The 15836-nt window shown below is 39.7% G+C and overlaps 1 protein-coding gene across 1 annotated transcript in view; it reads right to left on the bottom strand.

Annotated features, from left to right (window-relative positions):
- Positions 1 to 15836, bottom strand: part of LOC103040661 (astrotactin-2) — a 1082674-nt gene that overhangs the window by 30265 nt on the left and 1036573 nt on the right. The window contains exons 21-22 of the mRNA XM_049465818.1: positions 5587 to 5687; positions 1839 to 2022 (exon numbers count right to left, since the gene is read on the bottom strand). Of these exons, the coding sequence (XP_049321775.1) occupies positions 1839 to 2022; positions 5587 to 5687 (285 nt within the window). The remainder of the gene's footprint in view (positions 1 to 1838; positions 2023 to 5586; positions 5688 to 15836) is intronic.

The raw sequence follows: 15836 nt of genomic DNA, 5'->3' as shown, positions 1-15836 counted from the left end.
AGAAGCATTTCTGAGTGGAGAAGAATATTTATAAAATATTGTGTTTAATGGTAACAGTGTGCTGAAACCCACAACTCTGTTAAGCAGTGCTAAGCCTAATAATATATTCATTCTAAAAAAAAAAAAGGGGGGGGCGTCGGTCGCTTTTTGCAGGAGTTCTTCTTCTTCTGGCCACGTCACACGTCTTTATGTACTTCCGTCACATGTACAGCCTCTAAAAGAGGATACTGCTCAGTTTTTCTGAACGCGAGCGGCTGGTGGAGCATTGGGGACTTCAGAAGGGGAAACTCATTTACTCATAATAAAAACAAAGAAACGAAGGAGTGAAGTTTCTAACTGACAGCTCTCTCTCTCTCTCTCTTTCTCTCTGACGCAACATAACCTGGAATCGGATTCATCCGCTCTCAAAAAAGGAGATCGCATCACACCCACTCAGTTAAAAATGATTCTTTCGCATGCTCGATGCAATTACCCATTCTCACCAGAGAGGGCACTGAATCCCCCAAATCCCAAAACTTACAGACATCAGCTTCAAGTATCTCAGGTTGATTAACTATACATATTAATTTGAGCCTCAAAAACATAAAATATAAAGGAAACTTTAGCTCAAACTGATTAATTTGTGTTATATGATATATGATTTATAATCACATGTCTCCTGACCACAGAGGGTTGTGGTATTGAAGGGATTTGAACTTATGATCTTCTAAATTGCTTAAAAAGCAGGCAGTTAGACAGTCACCCCATTCTAGTCAGGTACCGTATTTTTTGCACTATAAGGTGCACTTAAAATCCATTAATTTTTCCCAAAATCGACAGTGCTTCTTATAATCCGGTGCTCCTTATGTATGAATTTTTAACAGTCAGGTATTAAGGAGCAGTAAAGCCACTTCACTGAAGTGCAGCGTTATTCAGGAGTTTCAGTGAAGTTTCTCCAGCAAGGGGGCTGGAGTAGCATTAGCCGCTAACCGTTATTTTCCCATTCAAAGGTAAGTAATATATTGGCCTGTAGCCTGCTCCTAGCCCTGGCTAGCACTACTGGAGCAGCATTAGCAACGATAATACTAAAGTCATCCAAACTGTGAAGAAATACACATATGGAATTATTTAATAACATGTTAAACAAAAAAGAATATGTTTTGTATTTTAGATTCTTCATAGTAGTCACCTGGAATGTTCAGCTTTCAGTTAACAGCTGTGCTGAACTCGTCAAGAGTTAATTATCACTTGAATTTCTTGTCTCTTAATAAACTGTGTTTGAGAGCATCAGTTATAGTAAAGTAGTGAAGAGGTAGAGTTACAGGTATACAGTGAATAATAGCTCTATTTGAGTAATGTTCCAATCCATATTATGAGAAGCAAGAACTACTCAACTAAAGAAAGAAAAAAAAAATGAATTTAAGAAGAAATTAAGTTCAGTTATTTCAAAAATAAAAAATCTTTTTAAGATCTAGGAAAGTACGCTCAAGTGAAGTCACAAAAAGACCATTGAAACTGGTATAATGATGAAAGTGGCTCTCATCAGGACCGCCACAGAAAAGGAAGAGCAAGAGTTTCCTCTGTTGTACAGGATAAGTTCAACAAAGTTACCAACCTCAGAAACTGCTAGAAGTTAGCAGCTCCCCAGATAGGAGCACCTAAACGACAGAGTAATTTTTTGGATTGTTTAACACTTTTAAGTTACTACATGATTCCTTATGTGTTCCTTCATAGTCTGGATTACTTCACCATTCATTTACAATGTAGGAAAAAAAAAACATTAAATTAGAAGGCGTGTTTTGATTGGACAGTGAATTTGGTGGATAAAACCAAGAAATTGGCTCATTCTGGCGTCTCACCTGGGTCCGAGCTCATCCTCGCTCCTCCAGACAAAGTCGCCGAACTTCTCGTAGTGCGAGTTGTAGTGGTGCTGAATGCGGTACAGCATGGGCGGAGAGATCTCCATCAGCATGTTGTAGGCGGTCTGCTGCTCCTTGCCGCTGGTGTAGCCGTTGTACAGGTTGTAGACTTTATCTGCTACCTCTGCATGAAGGACAGAGAACCGGCGGGTCAGGCATCGATTCTGGACAAAGCCAGCAAGAGAGCTTTGATCTGACCGTTCGGTGTGTCTAATTCTCCGTTTGTTTCCCACAGGAGGATGTTGGGTCATCAATAGTGATCAATACTGATTGCCTTTCTAGGAATGAATGGAACTGGTTTATTAAGTAAAGTCTGCAAAAAGGGAGGCTACAATTTGGCTTTATAGCACTGCTGACACTCTGTATGGAAGATTGGATGGATAGATGGATGGAGGGAAGGAGGGAAAGAGGGATGAGTGGATTAAGGGAAGATGTAATAAAGGAGGGATGAACGGTTGGGGAATGGATAAACGTGATTATTTAAAGGAATATATGGAGGAAGGAAGGAATGGGAAGGGAGAGAGAGATGGACAAACAGTGTAGGAAATATGGATAGATGGATGCTATAAACATTACTTTGCTGGATGGATAAATGATCCGAGAGGAGGAGGGATGAATCTATAGAAGGAGGGAGGGATGGATAGGTGGACATACAGGTTTCTAGAAATTAATGGAACTGGTTTATTGAGGACAGTCTGCAAAAAGTGATGCTAAAATCTTGCTTTATAGAATCCAGGAACATGACATTCTTATAAATGCACTACTGACACTCTGTAGGGAATATTGGATGGCTGGTTGGAGGGAAGGAGGGATGAGTGGATTAGGGTTGAATGGTTGGGGGCTGGATGAACATGTAAATATTTGAAGGGATGGATGGATGAAGGAAGGGAGCAAGGAATAGATGATGTTTGAAAGAAGGGATAGATGGACAAATCCATGGATGGCTGGAGCAAGGAATGAATGGATAGATGGATGGATGGATGGACAAAGGGAGGGTGGGAGGAAGGAAGATATAAAAAAGGGAGAGATATATGGATAGATGATGAATACAAGAAATGGTGCCCTAGATGGATAAATGGATGGAGGGAAGGAGGGATGAATTAATTGAGGGAGGGAGGGAGGGATGGATGGATGGACAAATAGGTGGATATGGATAGGAAGGGATAGGAAGGGTTCTCATACAGAGTTCCCCAATGGTGGAACAAACTACCCTCCACTACCAGATCAGGAGAATCTCTCGCTATCTTTAAGAAACTCCTGAAGACAGAGCTCTTCAAAGAGCACTTACTCTCTTAACACCTCTAACTAACTACCTTCTACTACCAGATCAGGAGAATCTCTCACTATCTTTAATAAACTCCTGAAGACAGAGCTCTTCAAATAGCACTTACTCTCCTAACACCTCTAACTAACTACCTTCCACTACCAGATCAGGAGAATCTCTCGCTATCTTTAAGAAACTCCTGAAGACTGAGCTCTTCAAAGAGCACTTACTCTCCTAACACCTCTAACTAACTACCTTCTACTACCAGATCAGGAGAATCTCTCACTATCTTTAATAAACTCCTGAAGACAGAGCTCTTCAAAGAGCACTTACTCTCCTAACACCTCTAACTAACTACCTTCCACTACCAGATCAGGAGAATCTCTCGCTATCTTTAAGAGACTCCTGAAGACAGAGCTCTTCAAAGAGCACTTACTCTCCTAACACCTCTAACACACTAACTACTTCTAACCTCATTTCTTTCTTCCCCTCCTTCACTCCTCTATCCTATTATTCCCCTTTGACCTCCTTTTATCCCTATCCAAAGATGTTTTACCTTTAAACTTATTTTACATTGTACTTGACTATTGTAAGTCGCTTTGGACAGAAGCGTCTGCCAAATGTAATGTAATGTAATGTAATGTAATGGATAAATGCATGAATAGATAGATTAATAGGTGATTTGATGCAGCAAGGGAGGGAGGAATGGATTGATGGATGGGTAGAGGGAGAGAGAGATGGATGGATGAATGGATGGATAGAGGGTGGATGATATAAATAGATGTATGAAATAAACCATGCCTTGATAGAAACAGTATTTTAATAGATGGATACATGGATAAATGGGTGGGGAGAGGATGGGTGAATGGATTGAGGAAAGGAGGGATGGATGGGTGGACATAAAGTTGATATAGATGGATAGATTAATAGATGCTTGGATGGAGGGAGGGAGGAATGAATGAATGGATGGATGGATAGAGGGAGAAAGAAATGGATGGTTGGGTCGACATATAACATATAACTATAGCCTGTGTGCATTTGCACATCTATGTCAGGAATGGGTGGAGCTTTAGTGAAGTAGCTGAAGGCGCTGATTAGAAGGTGGGCGTGCAGTGAGGGGTATTATACAGTATATATACAGGTGTGAGGCTGGGTGGTGCAGCACCGCTGTGGGTGATGATGTGTTGCTGGATTGAGGAGAGATGGAGCTGTGGAACCTCAGCTGGGTGAGATTCTGACCTGCCACCTCTCCACCAGGTCAGCCACACACACCCCTCAGTCCTCATTCACACCACACACACCACACACACACACACACGATACAATCAGCCCAGCCGAGGAGAGAGCCGGCTGAGAGAGACAGCAGGAGGAAAGAGGATAGAGGGAGGACTTAAAGGTAGAGAAGGTAGCAAGTGTAGTATAGATATTAAATAGAGTATAGGGCCTGTGTATTGAAGTATAGGGTAGTATAGGAAGTATAGATATAGTAGGGTTTAGAGCTATATAGGATAAAGAGAGGGAACAATGGATGGAGGGAGGAATTGGAGGAAGGGTAGGTAGGGTGTGTAGTATAGATATTATAGAGAGTATAGGGCCTGTGTATTGAAGTATAGGGTAGTATAGGAAGTATAGATATATTAGGGTTGTATAGGGTTGTATAGGATAAAGAGAGGGAACAATGGATGGAGGGAGGAATTGGAGAAAGGATAGGTAGTGAGTGTAGTATACAGATTATAGAGAGTATAGGATCTGTGTATTGAAATATAGGGTAGTATAGGAAGTATATATATAGTAGGGTTTAGAGCTATATAGGATAAAGAGGATAACAATGGATGGAGGGAGGAATTGGAGTAAGGGTAGGTAGGGAGTGTAGTATAGATATTATAGAGAGTATAGGGTCTGTGTATTGAAGTATAGGGTATAGGGATGGATGGAAGGGTAGATTGGTGGATGGATGGATGGATGGATGGATGGATGGAGAGAAGTAGGGATGAATAAATAATGAATGGGTGGATGGATCGATGGATGAATAGAAAGAGGAAGGAAGGGATGGATGGGTAGATGCAAGAAAGGAAGGATAAATAAATGAATATATGAAAGGATGAATGGATGGAGGGGGGAAAGGGAGGGATGAAACAAAGAATTGATAGATAGATAGATAGATAGATAGATAGATAGATAGATAGATAGATAGATAGATAGATAGATAGATAGATAGATAGATAGATAGATAGATAGATAGATAGATAGATTGATAAGATGCAAGAAAGGAGGGATGAATAGGGGGCCAGGATGGATAAACATATGGGTATATGCTAGGATGGATGGAGAGAGGAAGGAATGTATGGATGGATGGATGCATGGATGGATGGATGGATGCTTGAATGGAGAGAGAAATGAATGGATTAGTAGATAAAACAGTACCTTCTGCTCTGGCGTCGTCCACCATTGGGCAGGAAGTGCGCACCGTCACATATGTGGAGTCTGATCGGCTACCACGACTGTCCACAGCATAGAGAGTGAACCTGAGAGAGAGAGATAGAGAGAGAGAGAGAGAGAAAGACATCAAAAACATCGCAAGAACTATCCAATGAAAAACAAGTATCTCCAAATCAGCAACTTTACAAGAGGGATAAAAAACCTTCTAATCGTTCAATGGAAGTGATTGTAAAAATAGTTTATTTCAGGTCATTATGAAGTATTTGCATTGGTCCGTTCATCAAGACATTTTGGCACAGTGTAAGGGACAGTTTGTTCAAATTATGTAGCAAACAAAAAATCGACAACAATGATAAATGTATGCATGTGCATTCGTCAGAATCGTGATAAACGTCTTTACTTACTTTACTTTTAGTAATTGATACTTAATTACTGAAGTAAATATATCAGTATTTTGCTTTTGTTTGTTGTTTTATTATTGTAGTTTAGGAAACATACCACCCCTAAAAGACAAAAAGATAAAAATAAAAATAGGAACAGGATGGGGGGTCAGCATCTACATGAACAGCATTAGTAACACAGTGTATTAAATGCTGACTGTATCAGTAAAATTGCTGTAATAATAAGAGAGTCATTAGAAAGGCATTAGTCTACATCCATATACACACTGATTAGCCTCCGCACCTGGACCTGCTGAACCCGCCAGAACCCTCATGAACCCAGCTGAACCCTGATGAAGCCTCCAGTACCATCCATCCATCACCTTTTGGGGACATAAAAAGGGTGAACAACTACCTGTCGGTGATCTGCTAAAGGAAACGGACCCTCTGCTCCCTGTCACCGCCGGACCCCCGGCCCAAAAGCAGCCGTAACTCACAACAGGCCTGCAGGATTCCAGAGGATTCTGTTAAGTTTGGAAATTGCCCTGGTGAGAGCAGAGCTTAAGCACAAAAAAAGAAAAGAAAAGAAAAGAAAAAGAAAAAGGACGGCCATTACTGCTAATAGCTGCTTAAATGGGACTCCCACTTCCTCTAATGACGGAGTTCCGTTCAGCAAATACAAAACCCATTAAAGCTGGGGTCCTGCGTATTCTCGGACCACCCTGGCGCTCAGCTGTTGGACGTGACGGCCGCGGTGGGCGAGGGAATGGGCGAGCTCTTAACACGCTCTGTAGATTCATACCGGATTAAACTACCGCCACAGTTATTACTGCCAGACTGTGAAAACTACACATGCAGAATCTCCCCGTAATTATTACCCTCATAATGTAATATGTGAACAATTTGTAGATTCATACCGGATTAAAGTCAAGCCCCATTTATTGCTCTCATAACATACAGTACAGCCTGCACACTTTGCATATTCATCCAGGATTCAATTACCCTCGTAATCATTGCTTGCATAAGTCAATATCTTCCACAGTTTGCAGATTCATACTGGATTCAACAACCCCCATAATCATTACCCGCATATTTTAATAAGTTCACAGTTTGTAGATTCATACCGGATTAAACTACCGCCACAGTTATTACTGCCAGACTGTAAAAAAATACACATATCACATTATCTCATAATGTAATATGTGAACAATTTGCATATTCATACCGGATTAAAGTCAAGCCCCATTTATACCCCACTTTCATAATATACAACATGCATCCAGTAATCATTACTCATATGACTTAACTTAATATGTGCACAGTTTGCAGATTCATACTGGATTATAATCAAGCCATCCACAACTATTACTAACGAAAGCCTGAACGGCAGATTCATACTGGATAAAGGGAATAACCCCAACATTTATTAGTTTTGCAATATAAAACCAGCACAATCTACAGATTCATACTGGATTAAAAACACTCCACAGACATTGCTTCACAATGTTAAATGTGGATAGATTGTAGATTCATACTGGATTAAACTACCCCATAATCATTACTCTGATAAATAAATATCTGCACACTTTGTAGATGCATACTGGATTCAATTACCTCATGATAATTGCTCTAATAATTTAATACGTGCACAGTTTGCAGATTCATACTGGATTAAAAAATGGGGCTTTGGATTAATACTTTCATAACTTTTGACCTGCAAACTTTGCATATTCGTCCTGGATTCAATTACCCCTATAATCATTGCTTGCATAAGTCAATATCTGCCACAGTTTACAGATTCATACTGGATTTAACTAACCACATAATCCTTACCCCCATAATTTAATATGTGCACAGTTTGCAAATTGATACTGGATTAAACTACCGCCACAGTTATTACTGCCAGACTGAGAACACTCCCCGTAATTATTTCCCTCATAATGTAATATGTGAACAATTTGTAGATTCATACTGGATTAAAGTCAAGCACAATTTATACCCCACTGTCAGACTGCAAAACTGTACATCTGGATTAAAACCAATCAACAATTACGACTCAAAAAACTTCGCACTTCATACAGGATAAAATTCACAGTATAATTATTGCTGTCAGACGTGTGAGAAGTACACATCATCAGATTCATACTGGATTACAGTCACACAGTCCACAGTTATTACAGTAAAACTATTAAACTGTAACAACTACACACACTGTATATTCATACTGGATTATAATTGCTCAACAAGTTATACTTCCAAACTTTAGACATGCTGTAGCCTGCTGTAAACTGTAGCCTGCTGCTTACCCCGGCTAGCACTGCTGGATCAGTATTAGCATTAGCCGCTAATCATGCTAAGCGCTAGCTCTTTTGCCATCCAGAGGCGAGTATATTAGACTATATTATCGGCAGCATTAACTAACTAGCACTAACCGTGTTAAACAGTAAATCCCATAATGCTAATGCTGCTGCACGCAGCCTTAGTGGAAATCTGTAAATCTAAGCTTACTGTAAATAAACAGAAGTGCTTTACTCACCCAAATAAACTGTTTTCAGAATAGAAATCTGTGTAGATTACCATCCAGCTCTCTTTTGACTTACAGTTTGGGTATTCTGAGAATTACAGTTTTGTTTACTTATCTTAGCTTTACTTAACTTTGACTTAACCCCCACCACCACCACCCAATTCAGCCAGTTGAATTAGAAGAAAAAAACACTGTTCCTTACTAGTGTCACATAATGCGCCTTATAATCCGGTGCAATTTATACTCCGAAAAAGACTGTAAGAGAACTAAACACATTTACATTTACAATTCATACTGGATTATAGTCACTCCACACTTTGTTCAATTTGAAGAAAAACACATTATATTCTAATCTATCTTTCTGATTGTCTTGTTGCTGTTGTTCTGAACGTGTTTCTATAAGTGTAAGTATAAAACAACGTGACCTGTGAGATTCGTCTGGCAGAAAGTGGAAATTCACTGAAATGGATATTGTTTATGTCTACGCAATCAAAACACTCCCAACCCCCCCCCCCCCCCTTATTCACCACCACCACCACCACCCACCACCAGCAGAACACCATTGCTCCATCCCAGTGAGATGCTTCCCCACACGGCAGGGTTGCGAGACTGCGACTCGGCTCTTTGTTTAGGGAAGCATCTCCTCGTCCCACCGGCTGATTGTTTTGTTTGTAATTCGGCCTGTTTTTGCATGGCTCGCATATTTCTCCCGCTCTTGTTATTCATCGGCAGAGACGTTAGGCATTCTTCCCCCAAACCTCACCAAAAGCCATCCTCAGATCCTGTCCAGCAGCCCGGTCCACCCTGCCCATCATAACAACACTGCCTTACAACAATCACACTGTTTGAATTACGTGGTTTCAGAGCCGTCCAGTGAAGAAAGAGCCTGGCTCAGTCTCTGTTTGTGTGTGTGTGTGTGTGTGTGTGTGTGTGTGTAAAAGTGTATGTAAATGTGTGTGTGTGCTTTCTTTTATCAGACAAACACGAGACATAATCAGAAATCATGGACAAGCATTCTCCTGCTGAAAAACGCTGATTTGCCAAAGCCAATTAAAACCCCTGTTTTTCTCCCAATTTAGCTAGTGATCCACAACACAAGGAGGGTGAAGACTAGCACATACCTCCTCAGACACATGTGAAGTCAGACTCCGCCTCTTTTTTCTAACTTTCTAATTGCTGAGTAGCATCACACAGCGCACTCGGAGGAAAGCGCAGCGACTAGGTTCTGATACATCAGCTCACAGACGCAGCCTTGTGCTGATCCACATCACCCTAGGACTGATGAGAGAGAAGAGCGCCATCTACTGTACCCACCCAGAGAGAGCAAGACCAATTGTGCTCTCTCAGGGCTCCGGCAGCCGACGGCAAGCTGCATGAACGGAATTCGAATCAGCAATCTCCTAGATGCATTGATCATATTAGTCCAGTTACTCCTGTAATCAGCGTGGTAATACTGGTCATGTTGGTCAATCACTTTGATCAGGCTGGTCTCTATGGTTAAATGGATTGGTCATGCTTGTCATGCTAATTCACCAACTTGCTCTTTCTGGTCATTTAACTCAACCAGCTTTGTTTTGCTGGTCATGCTGGTCAACGTGTTCGGTTTAAATATCCTATTCAACTAACTTGGTTAGGATGACCAACCAGCTTGGTGTAGCCGGTCATGTTATTCAAGCAGCTTGTAAATATTGGTCATATTACTCAAACAGCTTGGTGACATTGGTCATACTACTTAACCATCTTGATCGTAATGGTCATATAACTCAACCAGCTTAAAATTACTTAACCAGCTTGGTCATTTTGGTTATATTACTCAACCAGCTTGGTCATATTGGTCAACTGGTTTGGTCATATTGGTCATATTATTGAAACAGCTTTGTCACATTGGTCAAATTACTCAACCAGCTTGATTATATTGGTTATATTATTCAACCTACTAGGCCATATTGGTCATATTACTCAGCTAGGTTATTTTTGTTATATTACTTAATGTGCCTGGTCATATTAGTCATATTACTCAATCAGCTTGGTTATATTGGTCATATTACTCAATGTGCCTGATCATATTGGTCATATTACTCAACCAGCTTGGTCATATTGGTCAAATTACTAAATCAGCTTGGTCATATTGATAATATTATTCAAATGGCTACATATTGGTTTAACTACTCAACTGGCTTGTTTCTTTTGGTAATATTATTGAAACGCCTTTGTCATATTGGTCAAATTACTCAACCAGCTTGGTCACATTGGTTATATTACTCAAACAGCTTGGTCATATTGGTCATATAACTCAACCAGCTTGATCATATTGGTCATATAAGTCAACCAGCTAGGCCATATTGGTCATATTACTCAAACAGCTTGGTCATATTGGTCATATAACTCAACCAGCTTGATCATATTGGTCATATAAGTCAACCAGCTAGGCCATATTGGTCATATTATTCAACCAGCTTGATCATATTGGCCATATAAGTAAACCAGCTAGGCCATATTGGTCATATTATTCAAACGGCTTGGTCATATTGGTCATATTACTCAAACAGCTTGGTCATTGTGGTTAAATTACTCAACCGGCTTGGTCATTTTGGTCATATTACTCAAACGGCTAGGCCATATTGGTCGTATTACTCAACCGGCTTGGTTGGATTGGTAAAATTACTCAACAAGCCTGGTCAAACTGGAAATATTACTCAACCAGCTTTGGTTGCACTGGTCAAATTACTCAACTAGCTTGGTCATTTTGGTCATATTACTCAACCAGCTTGGTCATATGGGTTATATTACATAACATGGTCATGCTAATAAACCAGCCTGGTAATGTCACTTAACCAGTTTGGTCATCTTGGCTCAATGTTGGATCATGTTGCTCAATGATCATGGTCATGATGATTTGGTATTGCTAGTTATTCTGGTCTTTATGATGTTGGTCATGTTACTCAATCTTTTTATATAGCTTTAAATGCTTTTCACAGTTCATATTCTTTCTGTTTTTTTGTTCTTTCCTCTGCTTTGGTTTTCCTGTTTTAATCCTATCTCAGTATTTTATCTCAATGTCTTTTCCCGACACTCAGTGGTCTCTGTGTTCTTCTCCAGTTTCCTTGTGGCTCTTCCCTCTGGCTCTCTCTCTCTCTCTCTCTCTCTCTCTCTCTCTCTCTCTCTCAGGGATGGACAGGCTGTCAGTGGACCGCAGGGTTTTGAGTGGTATAGATAGACTGTGGATCTGAGGACCTCTGCAAACAATTGGCAGTGATAATGATCAGCCTGGGAGAACAAAGCCTGCCTGTCGTCTGGCTCACCCACCAGAATGTCAAAACACAGGGGAGAGTACTGGCAAAACACACTCGGCTTCCCCACCCCCTTCCACACACACACACACTCTCGAAATGCCTGACGCCACACACAGTCCCTAATAAGGATGTGTGATAGGAACAAAACACTACTTGGTGTTTATATGCTTATACCATAGTATAAACAGCTCTGGAAAAAAATAAGAGACCACTTGAAAAATTAAATTTTACCAAATTTAAAACCTCTGGAATATAATCAAGAGGAAGATGGATGATCACAAGCCATCAAACCAAACTGAACTGCTTGAATTTTTGCAAAAGCAGTGTGTAAGACTGGTGGAGGAGAACATGATGCCAAGATGCATGAAAAAAAAACTGTGATTAAAAACCACCAGGGTTATTCCACCAAATATTGATTTCTGAACTCTTAAAACTTCTTTAAAAATATGTACTGGTTTTCTTTGCGTTATTTGAGGTCTGAAAGCTCTGCATCTTTTTTGTAATTTTCTGCAAATTAATGCTCTAAATGACAATATTTATATTTGGGATTCGGGAGAAATGTTGTCTGTAGTTTATAGAATAAAACAACAATGTTCATTTTACTCAAAAGTTAGGAGTCTTGCTCAAGCACTCTTATTGGTGTAGAGCAGCATTCAGTCACCCAGACTGGGAATTGAACCCCAGTCTCCCACATGATGTGGTAGCTCACTGGCAGGTAGTGTGTAACACCTTAGCCCATGTCTGTCTTCTGTTTCTGCCTTATTTTGTCTCTTGTGCTCCTGCCCCTCTGTTTACCTGTCATGTTTCCCAGCCATGTGCTTGTGTTGTTGTTTTTGTACCTGTCTCCACCCTAGCTCCGCCCCAGCCCTGCCCTAGCTATTAGTGTTCTCACCTGTGTCTTGTCTGTAACCCCGCCCCCTCGTCATCCAAGCCCAGGTGTTTCTCACTCTCCTCATGTATTTAAGCCCCTCTGTTTGAATGTTCAGTGTCGAGTCTTTTGTATTTTGTATTTTTTGTATGCTGTATCCTTCGTATCTTTGTATCCCTGCAGTCCGTTTGTATCCTCGTCTTAGTTTCTTAGTCAGTGTTTCTCAGTTTATATTTATCCTAGCCTTGTTTTTTTTGTATGTTTTTTGCGTTACCCGCGTTTTGTTTATTGTTTTATTTTATCTTGTTTGTTTAATAAAGTATATATTGCACTTACGTCCATCCCTCCGTCTCCCGCGTAACATAGTGGTGTTATCCACTGCACCACACCAACCGCTATTTAGGCTGTCAAAGTGTTTTTTTTATTAAAATGGCATAACTTCAATAATTTTTGCTGACCTCAATATTGCAATTTAATTGGAATGAGCTCTTCTGTTACCTTTTTCCTTTTTTTTTTTTTTTTTTTTACAGATATTTAAGCTTTGTTTATAATCCAAATACAATATCTGAAAATATTAATAATTAAATGTTTATTGTGCTGTAAAAGAGTGGGATTACCCTGATATATTAATGATCCTTATATCAGTGGCCAAATATGGACGTCAAGTGATGACAATAACCTTGTTTAACGCAACTATTGTTAAGACAAAATATCATCCGAAGAGTGAGGATGCTAACATTATACAAATTCCAGATTTGAAGGCCGTTCTACAGCTTTTTTTTTTTTTTTTTTTTTACACAAATCAACGTATTATTTATGGACTGTTTATGCAAATATAATAAATATTAATACCCAGCCAACCACATGCAGGACTACAGCAACCACTAGGAAAACCTTAGCAAACACCTGGGACAATATACTAATCTTCTGGGATGCTATAAAACTGCATAATAATGACCTTGAAACACCTTAGGAACCACTAAGCAACACCATACCAACCACTTGAAATATTGCAGAAAATACTGATTGTACCGATGCCCTAGCAACTACCTAAAGGAAACGTAGCAACAAACAAAACAACAACCTTTTGATATTACAGATACTTTAGTATTTATCTTACAACACCACATCAACCACCAGGAATGCCACTTAGCAATGCCATAGCAGCCATCTAGCAACACTATGGTAACCATAAAGCAACACCATGTCGGTCCAATAATAAGGAATAAGGAATAAGGAAACAAAACTGTAGCAACCTCTTAGAAACCCCATAGCAACCACAAAGCAACAATTTAGAGTAACACTAACTAAGGGGCAACATAATAACCACATACTGTAGCATCAACAAAATGATTTTGCCTGCACTTCTTAATAGGATGGAATGGCAGTTTGTGCTAAACATCGGTAGGCTAAATCTAGGCATAGCAACAATATAGCTACAGTCATGGCTACAGTCATTTTTTTTTCCCAGAATATATTTATTTGATGTATTTCTCCCAGAAAATTATTGCAATTACCCATGTTCTTTTATACACCTGTTTTTGTCCTTTGTCCTGTGTGTATTGGAACAACATAAAAAACTGATTATATCAACAAAAATAATATAATATTACACAAAATGCATCATTATTTCTCTCATCTGTCCATAATACATTTTCCTAGGAGGATTTTTGGCATGCTCTCGTACATTTAGGTAAACTGCAGTCTCCTACCATAGCATTTCACTAATTTAAATATTGACAGTTCTCAATAGTTCGCTCAAATACTGATGCACCCTGAGCCTGCAGGACAGCTTGAATTTCTTTGGACTTTGGAGCTTGAATGGGACTGCTTATCCAACACGCCCTAAATCCAGCTGTGCGAGCCCTAATTGACCAATACAATAAAGATCACTAAAATAGAGCCCATAGTACTAAAATAAACTAATTATCAATTGTCATAATGTGGCCAATTCAGTTAGTTTTTTGTGTGTGGAGGGGTATTCATAATAATGTCTGTACAAATACAGTAATAAACACACACACAATATTGTACATTTCCAGGGGAATATAAATCATTTTTTGACTTTTGTGTTTTTTGAATAGAAGCCAGAGAGAAGAAAGAAGAAAAACTCGGACGTTTTTACAGCAGTGCTGATGAACTCATGAGTGGTTTCAGTCATGCACGGACTGTACAGCCAAAACAGACACAACCTGCCTTCAAGACACTTTGATGACCGCTGTAAAATTTACCTGTTAGGAAACAGTTCACACATAGTCTCCCTGTTCTTCAAGACAACGTGCTAAAAGCCATAAAAACGGGCAAGTTTAAGAGTCTGATCCACACTGACTAGAACCAGATTGTGCTGGAGAGATGACTGGGTCAGAACATCTTCATAACATCAGGTGGATAGGTGGATAAATGGATGGATGGATGGATGGATGGATAGATAGAGAGATAGATGTCATCTGCTGGTGTTGATCCACTGTGTTATATTTTATCAAGTCTAAAGTCAGTGCAGTTTAGTTTTCCCGCAAAATCTTACAAGACAACTTTTATGGAGATGCAGATTTCATTTTCCAGCAGGACTTGGCACACTGCCAACACTGCAATTACCAAAAGTATCAATTGGTCTTAAGTAATGAGTAGTTCTTTAATTAGTTCTTCTAGTTCAGTAGTTCTTCAATTGGAAACTGTGGATGATGAACTCCTTAAGGTTTTTAGATGGTTCCTCAAAGCAAAACTTTAAAGAGGTTATTTCACACTTTATATCGTCAATGTCCAATGAAAAACAAGTATCTCCATTTTCGTCGATTTTTAGTTTGACACACAATTTGAACATACAAACTGTCCCTTTACACTGACTCAAAATTTCTTTATCAATGGACCAGTAGAAGTTCTGCAAAATGACTGGAAATAAACTCTTTTTAAACTGACTTTTTATTTCTATTTTAATTTACACTCCCTCTATCACTAGTGATGCCCCAACACCAGGAGGGTGAAGACTAGACTCCACCTCTTTTTGAACTGAGTAGACCGAGTAGCATCACAGTGCACCCGGAGGAAAGCACAGCGACTCGATACTCGATTCTTCTGATACATCAGCTCACAGATGCAGCCTTGTGCTGATCCACATCACCCTACAAGTGAGGAGGGGATAAAAGAGCGCCATCTACTGTTCACACTCAGAG

This window comes from Astyanax mexicanus, chromosome 1, assembly GCF_023375975.1.
Source record: "Astyanax mexicanus isolate ESR-SI-001 chromosome 1, AstMex3_surface, whole genome shotgun sequence".
Taxonomy (NCBI): domain Eukaryota; kingdom Metazoa; phylum Chordata; class Actinopteri; order Characiformes; family Acestrorhamphidae; genus Astyanax; species Astyanax mexicanus.
Note: the sequence above shows the minus strand (reverse complement) of the source record. Positions and strands in the feature narration are given on the sequence as shown.